The sequence below is a fragment of the Pan troglodytes genome, chromosome 12, assembly GCF_028858775.2.
Source record: "Pan troglodytes isolate AG18354 chromosome 12, NHGRI_mPanTro3-v2.0_pri, whole genome shotgun sequence".
Taxonomy (NCBI): domain Eukaryota; kingdom Metazoa; phylum Chordata; class Mammalia; order Primates; family Hominidae; genus Pan; species Pan troglodytes.
In genome coordinates, this window is record NC_072410.2 from 50265950 (window position 1) to 50292392 (window position 26443).

The 26443-nt window shown below is 35.8% G+C and overlaps 1 protein-coding gene across 5 annotated transcripts in view; it reads left to right on the plus strand.

Annotated features, from left to right (window-relative positions):
• EXOC6B (exocyst complex component 6B) overlaps window positions 1-26443 on the plus strand; it is a 652710-nt gene that overhangs the window by 346102 nt on the left and 280165 nt on the right. For all 5 annotated transcript variants that reach the window (XM_515544.9, XM_054678524.2, XM_054678525.2 and 2 more), the window contains one exon: window positions 14963-15142. In XM_515544.9, coding sequence (XP_515544.3) covers window positions 14963-15142 — 180 coding nt within the window. The remainder of the gene's footprint in view (window positions 1-14962; window positions 15143-26443) is intronic.

Genomic DNA, 26443 nt, shown 5'->3' on the forward strand with positions numbered 1-26443 from the left:
GTCTAGATAATCATAGTTATGGCTGACATTAACATTAATTAAAATTTTCTACTAAGCTGTCCCCTGCTCTCTGTATCCTGTGACCAATTTTTTTTTTTTTTTTTAAATCAAATCTTGCTCTATTGCCGAGGCTGGAGTGCAGTGGTGCAATCTTGGCTCACCGCAACCCCTGTCTCCTGGGTTCAAGTAGTTCTCATGCCTCATCCTCCCAAGTAGTTGGGATTATAGGCGTGTGCCACCATGCCCGGCTAATTTTTAGTATTTTTAGTAGAGACGGGGTTTCGCCATGTTGCCCAGGCTGGTCTCGAATTCCTGGGTTCAAGCGATCCACCCACCTTGGCTTCTCAAAATGCTGGGATTGCAGGCATGAACCACCACACCCGGCCCTGTGATCAATTTTTTAATCTTACTTTTTAGTGAGGAATTTCTGTCCCTGCTTTTCTAGTTAGCAATTTTATAATTTCATATGTCCACAGCACTAGTTTTGATCCAGAGCTGGATCAAATGGGAAGAAATGACAGTCATGTAGAACAAAAGAAGGATTGATGGTAGATGAGTTTCTGGAGGGAAAATGCTATAGCTTAGAGCAGCTTTAATAAACTCCTTCATATTTATGTGAGCTTTAAATAGGTATTAAGCAGTAAAAGTAATAGGACAACATCTCAAACATTAAAAATATGGATCTAACATATAGGCTACTTATATGGTTTGATTTTTTGTTTATATTGTTATTTGATTGTTTTAGTTTTGAAACATATTCCATGTCACCCTTTTGAGATCCAGAAATTGATATTAATTAAATGTACAGTTGTAGAGTTGGAACCATGATTTATGTCCCCTGTAGTCTGCTTTTTCCCATCATCTTAACCTCTTTCTCTATTTTTGGTACATTCTTTTGACAGTAGGTGCAAGAGAAGAAATCAAATTTGATTCATACTGCTATTATACTTTATGACAGATAAAAATTTTTGGTATGACTTACTATTTTTCTATTGTTTGAAAAAAACACAATGTTGAATCAGAAAGTATTCTTTATGTATCTATGTGATTAGGTCAGCTGCTAGGTTAAGTTACACATTCATTAAATTACTATAAATTATTTGTTTCAAAATGATAATAAAATTAGTTAAAATTCATTACACATAATGTTATGTTCATATCATGACTTACTAATTTTTCACAATGTCTAATGATACTAATTTAGATGTTCTTTTAGTGAGGAAAAGAATGACTTAATAAAAAGGCCCTGAGAATGAGTATGAAAATATGACAAAAGCTTTCAGAGCTTCAGAATGACCTCAGGCAGTTTTATAGGAATTATAATTACTCTCAAATACTAGCATTATTATGGAGCTTGGGCATTAGATTTATCAAAAAAATTTCCATATTTGCTCTTCTGTGAAAGCCAAAATTTCTCTAGGAAAGAAAATGTAAAAGAAATAGTTCAGTGTTAAGTAGATAATAGGGAGTTAGGGAATTAGAACGTGAGGTTCATTTGTCTATCAAAAGAAGAATATGTAGTATCCACTGATACTCTTTCTCTCAACCAGTCTCAATTTTTTATGTCAATAGCTTTTCAAATTATGTTCAGAAATTCTCTGAAAGGATGGCTTGTGTATTTTGTTGTTGCTCTAGCATGAAAAAATGCTGAGGGAAAATTAAAGGCAGACAGGAAGCCATAGGGGCTGAACAGCCAGTTAAATACTTAGTGAAGGAGAAGTTCTGGAGACCACTAAAGGTCATGTTGACAGTGCTTATTGGAAACACTGATTGCTTAAAACACACTGAAAATTTATTTTTTACCAGGGCTGTTTCAGACTAGCTAACCCAGAACTCAATATAAACATGGCAATTATAACAGCTACATGTTGTATATTTTCCTAAGCTACTGTTTCCAGAAAACTTTCCCTTGCAGATGGAAACCTTTATGCTGGAAAAGGGGTAGAAAGAGTCTGAAGGTCTTTAAGGTATTTTCTTGCAGAGTTCCCTCTTATTTCTGCCATGTGTGACATAATCAAGCTGGCGTCCTTAGCTTTCCTGATTCATAAGATTTTCCTCACTGTCTTACAAAAGAGAATGAAAGTGTTTATTAATTTACTCCATAATAAATATTGCTTGTGTATCTACTGTGTAATCATCTGGTAGATTCTTGGGGAGAGACAGAAAAGTACTTTGTCCCTGGACTTAAAGTTTATGATTTACAGAGAAGACACCCACTATACTGGAATAATACATTAGATGTATTCAATCTCTCATTTATTTAACAAGTTTTAATACAGTGTCTACTACTAATTAGGAAAAGTTTCAGGCATGAACAAAAAAGTGAGTCTCCTCACTTTACAGAGCTTATATTTCAATGAATTAGTGGATGATAAACAAACAAAAAATCTAATGTAATGGCAAGTAGTGATAAGAACTAGGGAAAAAAAATAAATGACCAAAAAGAAGTGAGAAATTAAATCATTTGGATTTCTGATGGATATGCATTCCTGTCAAAGGGGACAGCACAGTGGTAGGTATGGATGTGTTCAAGAAATAGTAAGGGGGTCAGTCTGGCAATGATGTATCTATCACTAATGGTATGGATGATAAGAGATGAAGTATTCAGGAGTTAAATTATTTCTGGCCTTGTAGGCCATCATAAATACTGTACATTGTATTCTGAAATGAGATGTGATGTCATTAGAAGATTGAGTTGTGGGGGGTAATGATCTGAGTTATCATTTAATGTGATACTGGTTTTTATGTGGAAATAAATATATTGTAATTTAATAAAAGGGGAAGAAGAAAGTCTAATTGGGAGGTAGTTGCAATACTCCAGGCAAGAGATAGTGGTCACTTGGACTAGAGTGGTAGAGGTAGAAGTGGTAAGAAATATTTTTGAAGGTACAGATAGCAGGTCTTAGTACTAGATTGGGTGTGTGTACTAAGAGAAAGACAGGAGTCAAAGATAGTTCCAAAACTTTTGAACAGAACACTGGATGAATACTGTTTACTGAGATGGGGAACACTTAGAGAAAAATGCATTTGGAAAGCAGAAATACGATCAAGACTTCCATTTTTGATACATTAAGCTTGATATGTTTAATTGATAGCTATATGGAGGTATTAAATTGGCAGGACAAAATCATAGCTAGAGATAAAAATTTAGAGTTCACCAGTGTAAAGATGATATTTGATGGCACAGGATGGACTTTCTTCTGGGATTTGAGTATACATAGAGGAAAGATGTGAGGATTGAGCACCAGGGGACTTCAACATTGACAGGCTCAACAGAGGAGAATTCCAAAGAGGATGAGGTTCCACCTTTAGGACCGCCAAAGAAGACTTCCCAGACAAGTACAAGTTGGAATGGATTTGGAACCAGCAGGATATTTATAGGCAGAGAATGGATATAGAGGGAGTGAAGGATATTTTAACTTCATGTGCAAAGATTAAATGATAAAATAAAGCCAGTATTCAGCATAGAATTAGGATGGCAGTGAGATACCGAAGTAGATAAATACCAACCTGAGAAGCACTTTGTTTTATATTAGTAGATAATTTGGACTTTATTCTAAAGTCTTTGAAAGACTTCAAGTGAGGGATGTTGCATTTAAAAAAATAAACATTCTACTGTGCTTCATTGAAAGGAAGGGAAGAACTAAAAAAAGAAGGAAAAGAAAAGATGAAAGTAAGGAAGGAAAGAGAGGAAAGAAGGAAGAAATAACAACATCAATCACAATTACTCACAGTTCAGAAGGAGAGGAATTGAATTCCTAAGACTGTAACTCTGTGCTAATAAATTTGAGGACCTATAGGGAAATAGATATGATGTGATAAGGAAAAGATATGAAAGAGGAAAGCTTCAAGATGACTGACTAGAGGTATTTCATACTCACCTCCTCCACTAAGAAGAACCAACATAATGAGTAGATGATCATATTTCAAATAGACCACCCAAGAGAGAACACTGTAATTCAATAGAAAAGTGACAGTAAATGCCTAAACCAAGGAAGGGGAAGGAAATGAGGCAGTCTACTCAGTAGGATCAGCTGGGAGCTGAGGGAGACTCCTTAATACGAGGAAAGGGTTAGTAGAAACTTTCAGTGGTTTCCATTTCCACTATGGAGTCCTGAAATCCTGGCAATAGGAGAGTCTCTTGACCCTCACTTGCCCTGAAACTAACATAGGAAGATGCTGAGAGATTGTGTGATGGCACTGGTCCAGGGAAGGAGCTCACACCAGGTCACACACATTCCATGAGACCTAAGCAGCTATAGCAAGCAGCCATCTTAGAGCCCTGCCTCCAACAGATAGCGCATTATCCTGGAGACCACTGGTACTGGGGCTGAGGTGCAGGAGAAGCACACTTGCTGCCTCCCAGCTTAGGTGCCAGTGACCAGGGGCCACCCACACCAGGGGCTGAGATGCTATCATGATGCATGCTGCTGCCATTGAGGCTGAGGCATGAGCAATGTGTCAGCTAGGGCAGAGGGGCTGAGGAAAGAGTGCCACTTGGGCTGTGGTGAAAATGGTGTGTGTGTTTTCCACCTGCTGACCTAGGTTGCCCAATACTGAAGGTGGCACTGCCCTCCCCAGTGGCAGGGAACCAGCACAGCTGCTGCCACCTACCATCAGAGCATCTCACTTTTCTAGGGATTGCCTCACCCCTAACTACTGCATCTGGTGCCTATACTCATTATCAGAGGGCTTGAGGACAAGTTTGGCTCAGCTTTGACCTGCCACCCCCCAACCCCTATGCCAGAGCACACCAGAAGCAAGAGGATCACCTAGCCCTGTCCTCCACAGTTGGCACCTGAACACTCCTCCCAGGTGCCTGAGGTTGGGCCTACCCACATGACTGCTACTACCACAGCTGGCACCTACCTGCATGTACCACCTGTGTGCCTGGAGACCAGCCCACTCGGCTGAATGCAACCAACACCAATACCCGTGTGAACCACTTGGGACTAAGAGGATGTTTCTGCCACTGCCATTGTCATCATTCACATCAAGCTGGCTGCCCCAGGGGTTCAAGAACATCCCCACCCACCCCACCTACTGTTGTCACTGCTGGCATCCAAGTAATCTGTCTGGAAACTCAACAATTGGCTCATCTGGACTCAATAACAATGGTGCCAGACCACCCTGGGGCCCAAAGACACACATACTCATCCCACTGCTGCCACCACTGGGGCTCAAAGACCGACCTACCTGGTGTTACAGTCCCCAGCAAAACCACAGCCTCATTTAATAATTGCACCCTGAGCCACTGAAGAAATTATAGATACCACTGGTACTATTTATACCTGAAGGAATCGTACAGAGTTTACACTACTGCACTCAAAATCACAACCAAAGTGTCCTACCCAACTAACAGCATAGATACATCTTCTGGAAAATGTCCTCCCCTACCAGAGCAAATTTAAAAAATTGCAAGAAGTGACTGTTATAGTAGATGTACAGATATGAATATAATGGTACAGAAAATAAGAAAAAGCCAGGACATATGACACCTCCAAAGGAATAATTCTCCAACAACAGGTCCCAAAGAGAAATTAATGAAATCTCAGGAAAAGAAGTTAAATGATTGATTCTAAAGACACTCAGTGAGAAACATGAGAATTCTGCAAAACAATACAAAGAAATCAGAAAAACAATGCATGATATGAATAAGAAATTTGCTAAAGAGATTGATACCAAAAATATAACCAAACATAAATTATGGAACTGAAGAATTTATTAAATGAAATGCAAAATATGTTCAAAATCTTCAACAGTAGACTAGATCAAGCAGAAGAAAGAATTTCAGATCTAGAAGATAATTCTTTATACAAAATAAAAGAAAAAACAACTAAAAAAAGAATGAGCAAAGCCTTTATTATGTACGGGGCATCATAAGAGACCAAATTTACAAATTATAAGGGTTCCAGAAGGCAAAAAGAAATAAAAAAGAGTCGGAAAACTTAATGCAGTAAGAGATGAAAATTTCTCAAGTCCAATGAGTGATTTAGACATTCAGATACAGGATGTGCTGAGATCCCCAAAAGGACACAATGCAAAAAAAGTATTCTCTCCATGGCACATTATAGTTAAACTATCTAAATGTAAACACAAAGATTTCTATAAACAGCAAGAGAAAAGCATCTAGTTACCTATAAAGGAATCATCATCAGACTAACAGTGGATTTCTCAAAAGAAACCTTACAGGCCAGGAGGTGATGGGATGATATTTTGAAAGAGCTGAAACAAGAAAAAAAAAAAAAAAAAACCTGTTGGGCAAACATACTATATCCAGCGAAATTATTCTTCATAAATGAAGGAGAAATACAATCTTTCTCATACAAGCAAAAGCTGAAAGAATTCATCACCACTACACTGGCCTTACAGTAAATTCCTCAAGGGAATTCTAAACTTGGAAATAGTGAGTGATATTTGCTATCATGAAAACACACAGAAGTATAACACTCACTGGTAAAGCAAACAAACAAATGAAGAAGAGAAAGGACTCAAATAGTACTACTGCAGAAAACCACCAAACCGCAATAACAAACAGTAAGAGAAAAGGAAAGGAACAAAGAATACACAAAATAACCAGAAGATAATTAATATGATAAAGGGAAGACCTCACATATCAATAATAATTTTGGGTGTAAATTGATTTAATTCTTTACTTAAAATATATAGACTGGTTGAATGGATGAAAAAAACATGATCTAGCCATATGCTGCCTACAAGAAACATCATTTACCTTTAAAGATGCATATAAACTGAAAATAAAGGGATAGAAAAAGATATTTCATGCAAATGTTAACAAAAAATAAGCAGGCATAGCTATACTCAGATACAACAATTTAAATAAAAAACAGTAAGAAAAAGACAAATAAGGTCATTATATAATGATAATGGGATCAATCTAGCAAGAGGATGTAACACCAAATCCATATTGGCATCCAACACTGGAGCACCTAGATTCATAAAGCAAATATTGCCATATCTAAATAAAAAGGTGAACTCTGATATAATAAAATTGTGGCACTTTAACACCCCACTGCCAGCACTAAACAGGTCATTGAGACAGATAATCAGAAAGGAAACATTTGTTTTAAACTGGACTTTAGACCGAAAGGACTTAACAGACATTTAGAGAACATCTTATCCAACAATAACAGAATACACATTCTTCTCATCAGCACAAGGAACATTCTCCAAGATAGACCATATATTAAGCCACAAAACAAATCTCAACAAATTTTTGAAATTCAAAATCACATCAAGTATATTCCCAGATCACAATGGTGTAAAACTAGAAATCAATACCAAGAGAAACATTGGAAACTATACAAATACATGGAAATTAAACAACATGCTCCTGAACAACCATTGTTTCAATGAAGAAATTAATATGGAAATAAATGTTTTTTGGAACAAATGAAATGGAAACACAACATATCACAACCTGTGGGACACAACAAAAGCAGTACTAAAAGGGAAGTTCATAGCACTAAGCACCTACATCAAAAAGCAGAAATATTTCAAATAAACAATCTAACAATATACCTCAAGGAACAGGAAAGCAGCAACAAACCAAATCCACAATATCAGAAGGAAATAATGCAGATCATAGTAGAACTGAAAAGAAAAATATGAAAAGATGAATGAAACAAAAAGTCGGTTCCTTGAAAAGGTAAAATTGATAACAACCACTAGCTAGACTAACCAAGAAGAGTACAGTGAAGACTCAAATAAAATTATAAATGAAAACAGAGACATTATAACTGATACCACAGAAACAGAAAAGATCATCAGGGACTATTATGAACAACTATATGCTAACCAGTGGAAAATCCGTAGGAAATGGATGAATACTTGGAAATGTACGACCTACTAAGATTGAATCAGGAAGAAATGGAAAACCTGAACAGACCAATAACAGGCAGTGATTGAAGCAGTAATAAATAGTATCTGAACAAAGAAAAGCCCAGAACCAGGTGGATTCACCACCAAATTCCACCAAACATATAAGAATAACTCATACCAATCCTCCTGAAACTGTTCCAAAAAATTAGGGAGAGAATTCTCCATAACTTATTCTGTAAGCCTAGCATTACCCTGATACCAAAACCAGAAAAAGGAACAACAACAAAAGAAAACTACAGACAAATATTCTTGATGAAAATAGATGCAAAAATTATCAGCAACATACTAGAAAACTGAATTTAATTAAAAGATAATGTATGATGATCAAGTGAGATTTAGACCGAGAGTGCAAGGATGGTTTAGTATATGCAAATAAGTAAATGTGAAACTTCACATCAACAGAATGAAGGGTAAAAACCATATGGTCATCTTAATAGATGCAGAAAAAGCATTTGATAAAATTCAACATCCCTTCACAATTAAAACTCCCAACAAGCCAAATATAGAAGGAACATACCTCAAAATAATAAAGGCCACATATAGCAGACCCACAACTAACACCATCCTGAATGGGAAAAGGTTGACTGCCTTTCCTTTAAGAATGGGCAAAAGCTGGAACCATTCCCCAGGACAAGGATGCTCATTCTCACTACTCCTATTAAACATAGTATTGGAAGTCTGAGCTAGGACAGTCAGAGAAGAGAAAGAAATAAAAGGCATCCAAATTGGAAAACAGGAAGTCAAATTGTCCTTCTTTGCTGATGATACGATCTTTCATTTAGAAAAACTAAAAGGCTCCATCTAGACCTAAAACCATAAAAACCCTAGAAGAAAACCTAGGCAATACCATTCAGGACATAGGCGTGGGCAAGGACTTCATGTCTAAAACACCAAAAGCAATGGCAACAAAAGCCAAAATTGACAAATGGGATCTCATTAAACTAAAGAGCTTCTGCACAGCAAAAGAAACTACCATCAGAGTGAACAGGCAACCTACAGAATGGGAGAAAATTTTTTCAACCTACTCATCTGACAAAGGGCTAATATCCAGAATCTACAATAAACTCAAACAAATTTACAAGAAAAAAACAACCCCATCAAAAAGTGGGCGAAGGACATGAACAGACACTTCTCAAAAGAAGACATTTATGCAGCCAAAAGACACATGAAAAAATGCTCATCATCACTGGCCATCAGAGAAATGCAAATCAAAACCACAATGAGATACCATCTCACACCAGTTAGAATGGCGATCATTAAAAAGTCAGGAAACAACAGGTGCTGGAGAGGATGTGGAGAAATAGGAACACTTTTACACTGTTGGTGGGACTGTAAACTAGTTCAACCATTGTGGAAGTCAGTGTGGTGATTCCTCAAGGATCTAGAACTAGAAATACCATTTGACCCAGCCATCCCATTACTGGGTATATACCCAAAGGATTACAAATCATGCTGCTATAAAGACACACGCCCATGTATGTTTATTGCGGCACTATTCACAATAGCAAAGACTTGGAACCAACCCAAATGTCCAACAATGATAGACTGGATCAAGAAAAGTTGGCACATATACACCATGGAATACTATGCAGCCATAAAAAATGATGAGTTCATGTCCTTTATAGGGACATGGATGAAGCTGGAAACCATCATTCTCAGCAAACTATAGCAAGGACAAAAAAACAAACACTGCATGTTCTCACTCCTAGGTGGGAATTGAACAATGAGAACACATGGACACAGGAAGGGGAACATCACACACCGGGGCCTGTTGTGGGGTAGGGGGAGGGGGGAGGGATAGCATTAGGAAATATACCTAATGCTAAATGACGAGTTAATAGGTGCAGCACACCAACATGGCACATGTATACATATGTAACAAACCTGCGCGTTGTGCAATGTACCCTAAAACTTAAAGTATTAAAAAGAAAAAACTCTTAGAGCTGAAAAACAAATTCAGTAAAGTTGCAGGATATAAAATCAACATACAAAAATCAGTAGCCTTTTTATTCTTCAATAATAAAACAGTAAAAAAGAAATCAAGAAGGCAGTCCCATTTACAATAGCTTCAAAAACATTAGAATACCTAGGAATAAGTTTAACCAGGGAGGTGAAAAATGTCTGCAATGAAAACTACAAAACATTGATGAAAGAAACGGAAGAGGACACAAACAAATGGAAAGAAATACCATACTTATATATCAGAAGAATTAATATCATTAAAATGACCATACTTCCCCAAGCAATCTATAGATTCAATGCAATCCCTAACGAAGTATCAGTGTCATCTTTTACAGAAATAGAAAAAACAATCATAAAATTCATAGGGAACTAAAAAAAGAACACGAATAGCCAAAACAATTCTGAGCAAAATCTAAAAGTACATACAAATAAATGAGGGATTGAAGTAAGGTTAGGAATGCGTGAATGATTAGTATTAGAAAATTTTTCAAAGTTACTTACTACTTTAGAAGATCAAAGATGGAAAAATATGAGTATGTTGAAAGATACTAAAATCTTATTTTATATGTTAACATCTATTGTCATTAAAATTTCTGGAACACTTCTACTGTAACTGAGAAATCCAGGAGGCAGAAAAATCAGTATATATATAGTTGAAATGACTGACACCATCCATCAAGTGAATCTAATGGACATTTATAGAATGTTTTATCCAACAACAACTTATACAAAATATTCACCAAGACACACCATGTTCTAGGCAATAGAACATCCTTTAAATAGGAATTATACTAACATTCCTCTCAGACCATGTGAAATTAAACTAGAAATGAGTAACAAAGATAGAAAATGTCAAATTATTTGGAGATTAAACAACATATTTCAAAATAAAACATGGTCAAAAAAAGTCTCAAGAGAAATATTTCAAAATAAACAAGAATTAAAATACAACTTATTATAATTTGTGAGATGCAGTGAAAGCATTACTCAGAGGGAAATTTGTACCATTAATAGCATATATTAGAAAGAAGAAAGATCTAAATTTAATAATCTATACTTACACTGTAGGAAACTAGGCAAAGAACAATTTAAATCTAAAGTGAGCAATAATAATAATACCAATAATGAAAATTAGAGCAGAAATCAATGAAAATGAAAATCAGTAGAGAAAATCCTGGATGGATGAATAGGTGGAATTCAGTAGATTTTTAGGGCAGTGAAACTATCTAAATGATACTGTAATGGTGAATTAGTGACATTATGCATTTTTAAGTACCCACAGAACTTGATATCACAATGATTACACCCTAATGTAAACCAGGGACTTTAGTTGATAATAAAATATCAATATTGTTTCATTAATTGTAAAAATTGTACCACACCAATTTTAAATAGGGGTAGTAGCCTGGAGGGTAGTGGTATGTACAGAGGCAGTGTATTTGCTGCTTAAGTTTTCTTTAAACCTAAAACACTAAAAAATAAAGCCTATTAATGAAAAAGACTTTTAGCAAAACAGAAATTCAAGGACACCTTAAGATTATTATACAAGTAATGTAAAGATGAAAGTATAGAAGTGCTCATTGAAATATTTAGAAGACCTTTTGAAAAACTATAAAACATTGAAGAAAAAATTGAAGAAATAAACAAAAAGATATCCTAGTTTGTGGATTGAAGAATTAACATTGTTAGAATTTCCATATTACCCAAAGTGATCTACATATTCAATGGAATCCCTATTCAAATTCTAATGCATTTTTCATAGGAATAAAGTAAATAATAGTAAGATTCATATGGGACCACTAAGACTCCAAATAGCAAAAGCAATCTTGAGCAGAAAGAACAAAGCTGGAAGCATCAGTCTACCTGATTTCAAAATCTACTACACGTTATAATAATCAAGATAGCATGATTCTGGCGTAAAAACATACACACAGACCAGTGGAACAAAATAACCCTGACATAATCCTACTCATGTACAGTCAGTTAATTTTTGACAAAGATGCCAAGAACACACAAAAGGGGAAAGGATAGTCTCTGAAAAAATAAGTGGTGTTGAGAAAACTGGATATCCACATTTACAAGAATGAAATTTGTTCCTCATCTCACACCATATATAAAAATCAGCATAAAATGGATTAAAGACTTAAACATAAGACCTGAAACTAAAATTACTACAAAATAATATAGGGAAAAATCTCCATAACATTGTTCTGGGCAATGATTTTTTTTTAAGCTATGACCCCAAAAGCACAGGCAACAAATGTAAAAAAAGACAAATCAGATTGATTATATCAAACAGGAAAGCTTTTGCACAGCAAAGAAAACAATCAACAGTTGAAGGATAACCTACAAAATGGCAGAACAGGCAGAGCATGGTGGCTCACGCCTGTAATCCCAGCACTTTAGGAGGCTGAGGCGGGCGAATCACTTGAGGTCAAGAGTTCGAGACCAGCCTGGCCAACATGGTGAAACACAATGTCTACTAAATATACAAAAATTAGCCAGGCATAGTGGCACACACCTGTAATCCCAGCTACTCGGGAGGGTGAGGCAGGAGAATCGCTTGAACCTGGGAGATGGAGGTTGCAGTGAACCAAGAGTGTGCCACTTCGCTCCAGCCTAGGTGACAGAGTGAGACTCTATCTCAAAAAATAAAAATAAAAAAAAAGAATGGCAGAATATATTTGCAAACGATACAGCTGACAAGGCATGCATTTCTAGAATATATAAAGAACTGAAATAATTCAATAGCAAGAAAACAACCCGATGAGAAAATGGGCAAAGCTTTTGAATAGACATTTCTCAAGAGAAGACATACAAGTGACCAAGAGGTATATGAAAAAATATTCAACATCATTAGTCATCAGAAAAATGCAAACTAAAACCACAATGATATATGACTTTCCACCTGTTAGGTTGACTATTATCAAAAAGACAAATGGTAAGTATTGGAGAGGATGTGGAGAAAAGGGAACCCTTGTATGGTCTTGGGAATGTAAATTAGTATAGCCATTGTGGAAAACAGTATGGAGGTTCCCCCCAAAAATAAAAATAGAACTATCATATGTTTCAGCAATCCCACTACTGGGTTTATTTCCAGAGGAAATGAAATCAGTATGTCATCAAGATATCTGCACTTTTATGTTCATTGCAACATTTTCCACAATAGCCAAGATATTGATTTGACCTAAGTGTCTGTCAACTGGTGAATGCATAGAGAAAATGTAGTATGTATACAGAATGCAATACTATACAGTCTTACAAAAGAAGGAAATCCTGCCATTTGCAACAGCATGGAAACCTCATGGAGACATTATATTAAGTGAAATAAGGCAGGCACAGAAAGAAGAATATGCATGATCTCATGTGTAGCATCTAAAAATGTTGAATTCATAGAAACAGAAAATAGAATGATAGTTACCAGAGCTGGGGAATATGGCTGGGGAGTTTTTGGTCAAAGGATAGAAATTTTCAGTTAGATAGAAGGAATTATTTCAAGAGATCTATTCTATAACATGATGATTATAGTTAATAACTGTGTTATATTCTTGAAAAATGCTAGCAGAGTACTTTTAAGTATTCCTACCTCATAAAATAAGTATGTGAGGTAATGCGTATGTTAATTATTAGGTTGGTGCAAAAGTAATTGTGGTTTTTGCCATTAAAAGCAGTTTCTTTTGCATCAAACTTAGCTCAATTTAGCCATTTCAGTGTATACATATTTCAAAACATCAAGTTGTACATGACAAATATATAATTTTTGTATAATTTTTATTTATCAATCAGATTTTATAAAGCATTGTTCACATTAGTAAACATAGTCACCAACTATGTTATAGTATGTAAATATATTGCAAAATTATTCTGGCTTTTAAAACGTGAAAATGTAGAGGGCAGTACAAATTACAGAGAAATTTGGGAGATATAATTTACAGAACTCATTTTCTGACTGTGGAGGAAAGAATGGAATTTAAGATCTTGCTTAGATCTCAGCCTTGGTCTGAGTTGAACAGGTAAAGAGTGGTAAATATGATGAGTCTCAACCTGGACCTACTTATTTCTTTTCTTTTCTTTTCTTTTTTTTTTTTTTTTTGAGATGGAGTCTTGCTCTGTCGCCCAGGCTGGAGTGCAGTGGCGTAATCTCGCCTCACTGCAACCTCCGCCTCCTGGGTTCAAGCAACTCTCCTGCCTCAGCCTCCTGAGTAGCTGGGATTACAGGCTCCCACCACCATGCCCAGCTAATTTTTGTATTTTTAGTAGAGACAGGGTTTCACCATGTTGGCCAGGCTGGTCTCGAACTCCTGACCTCAAGTGATCCACCCACTTCGGCCTCCCAAAGTTCTGGGATTACACGCATGAGCCACTGCACCTGGGCACTTATTTCAAAGTTTGTCTGGGTCAGAGATGTCCATGAAACGCTCGCATATATGATTCTTGAATTAGAATGATTTTGGAGTAGATCTGTACTGAAGATAGAGATACTGGAAGCTATTGGATTTCATTAAATCACCCAAAGAAAGTGAGAAGATTTGTGTCCAGAGAAGTAAAAGGAAATCCAGGAGAAAACCATCTCATGAATTCCACGGGAAGATAGAGTTTTAAATAGAGAGTATTTAACAGAAGTTAAGGAAGATCAGAATGAAAGTGAATATTGAATGTGGTGGCAGGTACTTCATAACTTACTCTGCACAAGTCTGTGTTGATGGAATTTTAGCATTGGAATACTGGTTGTTGTGGAGTAATGTATGATCATTTGTCCTGAAAATATTTTTGTAAGAATATTAATCTCACCATACTTCTTAGAGCCTTTAATATGCTAGTGTATATCATAATCTTTTATATAGGTATCTCAAACTTATATGATCTGGGCATTCTGCTTTCATTTTAGCATCTCTTAGGATGCAAACAAAAAATTAGAAAAAACCTACACAATGGTTTTGAAAAAGAAAAAATTAAAGAAGACTGTGATATGTATGGCTCAGTATTCCCAGTTATATTCCCAGTTACTTAATGGATATGTCAGATGGCTCTAAGCTCATAGAAATTTCTGCCCATATTGAAATCTGAGTGATTTTTCAAATTTTATATTTTTTCACAGGATGCTAGACATGCAGCTGAAGAAGAGATTTATACCAACTTAAACCAGAAGATTGACCAGTTCCTACAGCTGGCAGACTATGACTGGATGACCGGAGATTTGGGCAACAAAGCTAGTGATTACCTGGTAGACCTCATTGCCTTTCTTCGTAGCACCTTTGCTGTATTCACACACCTTCCTGTAAGTGGCAGTTGCTCTTACTTTGTCCTTTATATATAAAAAGATTTCCTTATAATTTAGTTTGGTGAAAGATGTTAGTTTCTGCTGTAACTACCCAGGAAGATTTTCAGTATATAAAGGCGCATGCTATATTTATTAACCTTTAATGATATGTAGAGGCTACTTCCATCATTTTTTCATTGACCTTTGCATTTTTTTCATCTGAAAATGGTTCCTGGTATTATGTCTGCTTATCTTCCTATGATGTTCAAGGTAATTAGTACAAAGACAATATAAAAGCCTTGGTAGAATTAAAAAAAGAAACTTAGTTAGAATTTCAGATATGTATATTTTAGTTTTAGAATATTCTTTAACTTTTTTATATAAACTGAAATTCTTTGATGAAATGCTCCATCTTTTTTATCTAATTTGTCTATGTTTTCTCTGTTTTCTTAAGCATATTAATTATAGACATTCAAAATCATTCTTTACTACTTCTTATATATATTATACATACATATTGGTGGATTTTTTTTCTCTTGGTTTTCAGTGATATGGTCCTGTCTGTTTCTAATATTTTTCGGTTGATGTTAGACATTGTATAAAATATGTAGAGATTCCAGGTGGTGTTATCTTCCACCAGAAAAGGTTCATGTTTTCCTTTACTTAGTAAATAGAATGGGCAGGTGGGTTGTGGTTTGAAGCTGACCACCTTAGTACCATCATGGACTGATTTGGATTAATATTGGGTTGCAGTTGTAGTGTACTTTGTTTGCCCTTGTTGGTAGGATATGGCTCTGCAGAGCTTTTAAAAACTGCCTGATATGTCATTGTCTTTTTAGCACCAAAGAGGACTATAGAAATTCCTGCTCTTCACAGAAACCTTGTCTATTCAGCCTCCTGTACTCTTTCGTTTTAGAATCTGGTAAATGTCTTGAGAAGGAGACTTAGCAGTACCCAGTATCAGCAATTGCTGACGGGAAAAAAAGTGTTGGGGATTGTCAGTGTTACTTTACCATCCCTAATGAGGTTTCAGCTCCTATGTGATCTGAATGTTTGTGTACCCCAAAAAACCATATGTTGAATCTAATAACCAGTGTGATTACATTAGGAGGTGAGGCCTTGGGAGGTGATAGATTATGATGGTAGAGCCTCGCAAATGGGATTAGTATACTTACAAAAGAGACTTCAGAGAGCTGCCTTGTTCCTTGTGGCCATGTGAGGATACGGGGATGCAGGAAGAAGACTCCTTTTTTATTTTGCACTAGGAAATAGGCCTTCATCAGACACCGAATCTGCTGATACCTTGATGTTGGACTTCCAAGCCTCCAGAACTGTGAGAATTCTTTTGTTTATAAGCTACCAGTCTATGGGATTTTGTTACATTATTCTGAATGGACTAAGATAGCTCCTGTCATTTTTAGGCATTCTTCTACTAGTGAGTCTTTTTCTCTGAAACACTGTGAAACTGTGAGAAATCTCCTTGCTTTTCAAAGATTTTGGCTTAAACCCTTATTTTCCTCAGCCATTTAGCTTTAGAATTCAGTAAATATCTTGAGGGTAAAACTAGTCCTCAAACCTCTAACTGTGGCACTCTAGTCTGTTGGAAGCAGCAAAGATTCCAAGTTTTTTTCGCCCCCTAGTAGTTAGTCTCTGCCTGGTTTTAAGATTCTCAGTCCATTGCCCTTGCCTACGTTCCTCAAATGCCCACAAGGAAAGCTGCAGATTTTCACCTCACCTTTAAAAGGTTCTGTCCTCTCTGCAGTTTTATTCCCTTTAGTCTTCATTGCTTCACAGCACCTGATGCCTTTTAATATGTTTTTTCTACATGTTTTACTTCCTCTCCTAGTTGTTCCTAGTGGGAGCATTTACCTGCAGAAAATTATGTCATTTTGTCTAGCTTTATCCTGATACCAAAGCCAGACAAAAAGAGCACACACAAAAAAACTATGAGTTAATCTCACAATTATGGATAAAAGTAAAATAAATAAAATTTTAGCAAGTCAATTCCAAGTGTTTTAAGAAAGTAATTTTGTACTAGTGTGTAGGATTTATTCCAGAAATGCAAGGATGGTTTGATATTTTAAAAAAAATATGTTAATATAATTTATCACATTACTAGGTGAGGGAGATACAGTTTCTTGATGTATTCTAGGAAGACATTTTATTACATCGAGGCTACATTCTTGATTTAAAAACAAAGTTTACTAAATTCCAAGCAGTATAATATTTTAATAACAAAATAAAGAACATCTATTTGAAATTTAGTGGCCACCATAGATTGAAGAGTAGAACAATAAAACATTTATTTTCATTGACAACAGGAATTGGGTGAAGATGCTTCTCACCAACACTTTAGAAGTTCTATAAAATAAATGTAAAAAAAGAATAAATTACATTATAATGAGCCATGCATGTCTTAGTCCATTCCTGCTCCCATAACAAGATACTGTAGACTGAGAAATTTATAAACAACAGAAATTTGTTTCTCACAGTTCTGGAGGCTGCAAAGTCCAATATTAAGATGTCAGCAGATTCAGTGTCTGATAAAGTCCTGTTACTCATAATTGGCACCTCTGTATCCTTACGTGGCAGAGAAGGCAAAAAGGACAAACTCACTTCCCCAATCCCTTCTATAAGGCACTAATCCAATTAATGAGTGATGTAATCACTTCTGAAATTTTTGTGCCCTCCCCCACAAAAATTAAAAATTAAAAAAATATAACAAAGTTGCATTGGGGATTAAATTTCAATATGAATTTTGGCAAGGCTCAAACATTTCAAACCATAGCACATGCATATTATTATTCATAGGTTATTATTATCTAAATACAACATACTAAAAATTCATTAAGACCAATAAGAGTTTAGGTTAGATGATTCACTTAGAAAACAAATAAACTTTTCTTATATTAGCAATGCCCACATAGAAAATATAGTGTCAAAAGTGTCTTATTTACTATTGGGACATAGATATAATTTTTCTATGCAGCTACTTAGCAAGTCAATTTAGAAATAATGTGACAACATCACAGAGTAATATAAAAGAGACTTTCTTATGCACAAATATATATGGTATTCCAGGATGGGAATATTTCATTCTGTAGAAAGTTTTTTCAAATTTAATCTAATTGCAGTGAGTATCAAGTAAATTTGTTTAGGGAAGAATCTTAATGAAATAATTCTGAAATTCATTTGTAAGCAAAAATGGACAATATTTGGTAAAAAATGATAACATGAACATAATTTGTAACTCTATTAATAAGACATACAAATTAAGCTTGTGTGATATTTTTGACTATAAACTACTCAGAAATAAGAAAATGATAACACTCCTTATTTATAAGAAATATTTGTGGAAATAGGTATTTTCATACCTGCTGCTAGGGGTCTAGTTATTGTAGTCTTTTTGGAGTCAGTTTTTCAATATGCCTCAGAAACCCCTTAAAATGTGCTTACCTTTTTACTATGTAATTCCCCTTTTAGAATTTGAACTTAATGAAATAATCATGATTGTATTATAATATTCAGATGTAACTATATTTAATACAATGTATTTTGTATAGCGAGGAGTAGGTATAAATTAAAAATCCAACAAACAAATGTGTTCACAAACTAAATTACTGTATATTCATATAATGTGATATTCATTAAATTAATGTAAATTTATATTTATTCATTAAAATATATTCATTATTTCTTAACTGGAAAAAGAGATGTGATCTTATTTTAATTAATATATACACAAATTAAATATCTATATTATGTACAGTGTAAGCCTAGAATTGTATACTCCATGGTTTATCCTTATTTCTTTTTTTTTTTTTAATACTTTAAGTTTTAGGGTACATGTGCACAATGTACAGGTTAGTTACATATGTATACATGTGCCGTGCTGGTGTGCTGCACTCATTAACTCATCATTTAGCATTAGGTATATCTCCTAATGCTATCCCTCCCCCCTCCCCCCCACCCCACAACAGTCCCCAGAGTGTGATGTTCCCCTTCCTGTGTCCGTGTGTTCTCATTGTTCAATTCCCACCTATGAGTGAGAACATGCGGTGTTTGGTTCTTTGTCCTTGCCATAGTTTACTGAGAATGATGATTTCCAGTTTCATCCGTGTCCCTACAAAGGACATGAACTCATCATTTTTTATGGCTGCATAGTATTCCATGGTGTATATTTGCCACATTTTCTTAATCCAGTCTATCATTGTTGGACATTTGGGTTGGTTCCAAGTCTTTGCTATTGTGAATAGTGCCGCAATAAACATATGTGTGCATGTGTCTTTATAGCAGCATGATTTATAGTCCTTTGGGTATATACCCAGTAATGGGATGGCTGGGTCAAATGGTATTTCTAGTTCTAGATCCCTGAGGAATCGCCACACTGACTGCCACAATGGTTGAACTCGTTTACAGTCCCACCAACAGTGTAAAAGTGTTCCTATTTCTTCACATCCTCTCCAGCACCTGTAGTTTCCTGATTTTTTAATGATTGCCATTCTAACTGGTGTGAGATGGTATCTCACTGTGATTTTGATTTGCATTTCTTTGATGACCAGTGATGGTGAGCATTTTTTCATGTGTTTTCTGGCTGCATAAATGTCTTCTTTTGAGAAGTGTCTGTTCATGTCTTTCACCCACTTTTTGATGGGGTTGTTTGTTTTTTTCTTGTAAATTTGTTTGAGTTCATTGTAGATTCTGGATATTAGCCCTTTGTCAGATGAGTAGGTTGCGAAAATTTTCTCCCATTCTGTAGGTTGCCTGTTCACTCTGATGGTAGTTTCTTTTGCTGTGCAGAAGCTCTTTAGTTTAATGAGACCCCATTTGTCAATTTTGGCTTTTGTTGCCATTGCTTTTGGTGTTTTAGACGTGAAGTCCTTGCCCATGCCTATGTCCTGAATGGTATTGCCTAGGTTTTCTTCTAGGGTTTTTATGATTTTAGGTCTAACGTTTAAGTCTTTAATCCATCTTGAATTAATTTTTGTATAAGGTGTAAGGAAGGGATCCAGTTTCAGCTTTCTACATATGGCTAGCCAGTTTTCCCAGCACCATTTATTAAATAGGGAATCCTTTCCCCATTTCTTGTTTTTCTCAGCTTTGTCAAAGATCAGATAGTTGTAGATATGCAGTGTTATTTCTGAGGGCTCTATTCTGTTCCATTGATCTATATCTCTGTTTTGGTACCAGAACCATGCTGTTTTGGTTACTGTAGCCTTATAGTATGGTTTGAAGTCAGGTAGTGTGATGCCTCCAGCTTTGTTCTTTTGGCTTAGGATTGACTTGGCGATGCGGGCTCTTTTTTGGTTCCATATGAACTTTAAAGTAGTTTTTTCCAATTCTGTGAAGAAAGTCATTGGTAGCTTGATGGGGATGGCATTGAATCTATAAATTACCTTGGGTAGTATGGCCATTTTCACGATATTCATTCTTCCTACCCATGAGCATGGAATGTTCTTCCATTTGTTTGTATCCTCTTTTATTTCCTTGAGCAGTGGTTTGTAGTTCTCCTTGAAGAGGTCCTTCACGTCCCTTGTAAGTTGGATTCCTAAGTATTTTATTCTCCTTGAAGCAATTGTGAACAAGAGTTCACTCATGATTTGGTTCTCTGTTTGTCTGTTATTGGTGTATAAGAATGCTTGTGACTTTTGTACATTGATTTTGTATCCTGAGACTTTGCTGAAGTTGCTTATCAGCTTAAGGAGATTTTGGGCTGAGACAATGGGTTTTTCTAGATATACAATCTTGTCATCTTCAAACAGGGACAATTTGACTTCCTCTTTTCCTAATTGAATACCCTTTATTTCCTTCTCCTGCCTAATTGCCCTGGCCAGAACTTCCAACACTATGTTGAACAGGAGTGGTGAGAGAGGGCATCCCTGTCTTGTGCCAGTTTTCAAAGAGAATGCTTCCAGTTTTTGCCCATTCAGTATGATATTGGCTGTGGGTTTGTCATAGATAGCTCTTATTATTTTGAGATGTGTCCCATCAATACCTAATTTATTGAGAGTTTTTAGCATGAAGGTTGTTGAATTTTGTCAAAGGCCTTTTCTGCATCTATTGAGATAGTCATGTGGTTTTTGTCTTTGGTTCTGTTTATATGCTGGGTTTATCCTTATTTCTTTGTAGCTTTTAGGTTTTCCTTTTTGTTTGTGTTTTTAGAAAATGTTTTCTGAATTGAAACATCTGCAGCTTTTATAATGCTGGGGGTATGTGGAGGTGATATTTAGAATAATTGTTTTCCACCTCAAGAATTATTGTGTTTAATTACTAATTTATATTTTTTAATTGCTTTTGCCAGCCCACCTGTCCCCATTTCATCATGCTGTCATATTTCAGCACCACACTTTGTACTCCTTACTTTAACCTCTAGGTCATTTAGAAGCAGTAATGTGGATCAAACCTGGTGCTTGTCTGAATTAAAATGCATGCTTTTACCTGTAGAGTTGTGAACTTTCTTGCAAGGCTATACTGTAAATAACTAATTGAGGTTTATTTCCCCCTCTTTTGTTTATTCTAAACTGTCGTTTTTACCTAAATACTATAAAACGTCTCAGTGTGGATAGAGTTGATTCTACCACTCAGGCTGTAGAACCAGTTACCATGTACCATTCAGAATCAAAGTAGGAAGTAACTGACAGGCTTAAGTCCTCGATATTGCTTCCATTGGTGCCATATTTCTGTCTTGTCTACACTTTTCTGAAGCTACACTTTTAAAATTAATTGGATTCACCAACCATTATATTCTCTAGAATCAGATGACTTCTTAAACTACCCCATCTGGGTTTCCACAAAATAGATTGCCTAACATTTGTGTTTATCTTCCCTAGAATGCTAGATAATTTCCTCATGGAACCCTGTATTAGTCACAAAACAGAGCTGTGTCTAAGATTTGCCTTCGGGCATTATTCGAGAAAGAATGGGAGAGAAAAGAGTTCGTTTCTGAAAAAGAACCCAAATCATTTGTCTTTTACTTACTATAAATATTTTCTTTTCATATTTGAAATTCCCTGACAGAAGTGGCTCTCTCTCAGAAAGGGATTGATTGATAGAAAAAATGTATATAGAGAGGACTGGAAAGACAAGGCAAATTCTGTCTTGTTCTCTTACATTTTGGAATCCCCAGTTTCTCTTAATTCTCAGGGATATTTTACCACATCACAGCAGCAACATAGCCAACGGAATACGTCAGTGTCCAGAAGTGTGTTTGTGTGTGACACAGAGAGAGAGAGAGAGGGAGAATCCGAGTGTGTTTGTTTGCAGATTATTCTCATTGTTAGATAGGCAGTGGTCAGAGGAGAAAATTATTTAATTTTGCAACTGTTTTTTCTCTTGAAGTTTTTGTGACTTAGGCGGCCTGCCTATCTTCATGAGGCACCCAGAAATGATTATAATAATATTTTCCACATTTAGGGTTTTTAAATCTTACTGTTTCCCTTGAGTTAACAGATGAAGTAAGTACACAGACTTTTTTTTTCAGACTTCAGTTGTATAATTTACAATTGCATACACAGTTACCCATTTTGCATGCTCAGCATAAGAGCATGTTTTTGAGAATTTATTCTTGTTATCCTGATAATTATCTTTCAGAAATGCTTAAGAGAGGAAATGCTGTCTCAAGTAACAGACCCAGAAGATGGAATCCTGAATTTGTTTTCTCTGTCTGTTGTTAATGTTAATTTGTATGACACAGGGCAAGATCTCTCATAGCCGACCTTGGTTTGTGGGTTAAGCGTGGAAATTCTCCTAGTTTCTTTGTCTAGTAATACAATGATACCTATCCCTGGCCTTACTTTCTCTTAGGTCATCCTTAAGAGAAAATTATTTCCTACATATAAGTTTCTGAAATTCTTCCCATTTAAAACCCTTTCAAAACTGACATTTCTTTTAGTACTCAATTTATTTCCAGGAATTGCTGCCATCTCCGACCTAACCAAATGATGCTGCTAGTGAAGAACTGTCAGTACAAACTGTCAGTACTCCCATTAAGTACAAAATCTTTTCTGTGTCCATCAAGACTTTTCATAATGGGACCTTAAACTACCTTTCTGTCTTTTCTCTGTCTCTGTCTCTGTTTTCTATTTACCAAAGATTCTCCTCCCATAATGAAGTAATGCTCTTTGTCAAGCACACCCAACTGTTTTCTACCCTGGGTCTTTTTTTTTTTTCCCCCATGCCTTTCGTCTACTTTTACTGCTTCTGCCCTTTAACTATGTGTGTTGAAAATCTTACATACTTCAAGGTTCATTTCAAGGACCACACCTTCTATGAGGCCTTACCAGTTCTCCTAACCAGATGTGACATCTTCCTTTGTGGCACTTTTTAAAATGGCATGAATTAAATTTTACCTTGGGCTGGATATGTCATTCATTTGTGTACTTTATTCAGGAAAGGAGACAATGGTAATTAAAGCATCTGCTGTGTTCCAAATGCTTTACATGTGTTATATGTCATCCCAGTTGATGAGGACTCAAAATACCCCCATCAGATAAGTATTAATATTATTATTACATTTTATGATGAGACCGTAAACTCAAGGAGGATATGTACTTTGTAAGGGATACAGCAAATAGGTGAAAGGGTTAGGATTTAAACAAATTTATTTGACTTAAAATTTTTTCCATTATACCATCGTGTCTATTAGATTGATTGCCAAATATGGACTTGTGAACCCTGTGGATAAAGACCTTGTCCTATTCATCTGTATTTCTGTGTATAGTGCAGCAGCTTGCACTATATGGAGTTTACCTGTTTTGAATAATAAAGTAACTGAATTCCTGCCTGGGCATTGACAATCATTTTTGAGTCATATGTCATTAAAAGTAACCATTTAATTATAGGAAAGAGAAGTCAAAAGCTATTATTTTGAGATAATGACCAAAAGTTTGCTTAGGTTGAAATTCTGAATTGGTCTTTCTCCTTCCATATTCTCTTGTTTCTCCAAATAAGAAAGAGTATTGTTTTCAAGTGACAGAATTTTAATTATAAAATGCCTTGCATTCATTATTACTTAGTAATGTTCACATTTCTTTTATATGTCATTATCCCATTTCTTTTTTCAGAAAAGCAACCTCTATGATATACGGACAGTCACTATTTTCCCCATTTAACAAATATGGAAGCTGAGGCCTAACAGGGTCTTGCCCAGAGGTCAGAAAATTAATCAATAGTGGGGCTAGATCCTAGGTCATTTTTCCTTGTGTCATGTTCTTTTTACTATATCAAGCTGTCTCTTAACATTTAACAATAGCTACTATCTTTTGAGTACATACCATATACCAGGTACTGTGCAAAGTGTCCTCTCCCTCTCTGTTTCTCTCTTTTTCTTTCTCTCTCTCTGTGTGTCTATACATATACACCCATGTATATATGTATACACACACACGTAGGTGTATATATTCTAATGTACCTGTATGTATGTATTAATATATATTCTCATTTATTCCTTGCAACAAATTTCTGAAAACATTGTTATTCTCCCAGTTTACAAATTAGAAAAGAAAAATTAGATTAGCTTACACATTAGTAAACATAGAGAGGTTTACTATTGTGTCAAAAACTATTCATCTAGAGTTAGTGAATCTGGGGTGTAAACTGCCTCCAAAGTCCTTGTTCCTTCCCACTAGGCTATATAATACTTCTAAACTATATATGAGAAGCACTAAGCTATGTTTCATAGAGCCATCATTTAAATACCTTTTTCTCTGTGGGATTCTTATTCAGAATCTTTTTTGTTAGTGTATAAAATTTTGGTCATGGTGACCAGAACAATTCCCGGAACGGGTGGTAAATTGTGATAACATCCCCATAAAGTAGAAACTCTATCTGGTAATGGGAAATATACCAATAAGTGGGTTGCTTGTTTCTAACCTAACTTGAATTCCCTTCTTTGACACCTTATGTGGAAATTCTGTCATCTGCTGATAAAAATGACTGTAATTTAGCCCAATTCCTATGACTTTCTCTGGAACAAAATAAAGAAGTTTCAGGTGTCCTTAAAAAGGACTAGAGGCATCAGATCCTTTAGGACACAACCACATTTTTCTTCATTACATTAATTACATAGGTAGATCCAAGATTCAATATTTTTTTTTTTTTTCGTTTTCCCTGATGGAGTACAAATTACTGATTTACTAATGATTTTTCTGCCTATCAAGAAATTGATTTATGTTTCCTGTTTCCATGCAGTTAACAGTTACGTTATTTGAGCTACATAGAGTACATTGAAATAAAAAACATTTGCTTCTTATCAATGTGGTATTGGGATCTTTTGTTTAGTTAATCACTTAAATCCTTTAGAGGTTTTGTATTTCTTCAGAAATATCTTTGTGTGTTGAGCTATTACTTAGAACTTTTCTCCCCATAAAGCTACTATTACCAAGCCAGAGCTGTTCTTTCTGGTAGTATCCAGCCAGTAGTCCTTTGCCTCTTTAATGATAATGACCTTTGAGTCTTCTTCTGCTCTTGTAATTATTAAATAAAAGCTTAAGTATGTTTGGTTCCAAATAGAGCCATTTACTTCTAATCCTATGTTTGTTGATAATATAGAAAATAAGGAGAATCTAGAATTTAACATACTGCAAAATTCCACACTTACAAATTTTCATACTTGATTTCCTTTTCTTTTTCTATTCCTTTTTGTTGTTGTTGTTGTTGTTGAGATAGTCTCACTCTGTCACCCAGACTGGAGTGCCATGATGTGATAACAGCTCACTGCAGCCTCGCCCTCTCAAGCTCAAGCAATCCGCCCACAACAGCCCTGCAAAGTGTCTAGGATTACAGGCGTGTGCTGCCATTCCTGGCTAACTTATTATTTTTTTGTTGAGATGGGGTCTCACTATGTTGCCCAGGTTGGTCTTGAACTTCTGGGCTCAAGTGATCCTCCTGCCTTGGCCTCCCGCAGTGCTAGGATTATAAGCATGAGCCACTGCACCTGGTAAGAGTCAGAGATTCCAGTGAGAATATGTTAGATATTGCTATACTTGGTCACTTTAGTATCTTTGATACCTGATATGGTTTGGCTCTGTGTCCTCACCCAAATCTCACCTTGAATTGTAATAATCCCCGCGTGTCAAGGGTGGGACCAGGTGGAGATAATTGAACCATGGGAGTAGTTTCCCTCATGCTGTTCATATGATAGTGAGATCTGATGGTTTTATAAGGGGCTCCCCCCTTCTCTCAGCACTCATTCTCTCTCCTGCTGTCCTATGAAGAGGTACTTTCTGCCATGATTGTGAGTTTCCTGAGGCCTGACCAGCCATGCGGAATTGTGAGTCAATTAAACTTCTTTTCTTTATAGATTACCCAGTCTTGAGTATT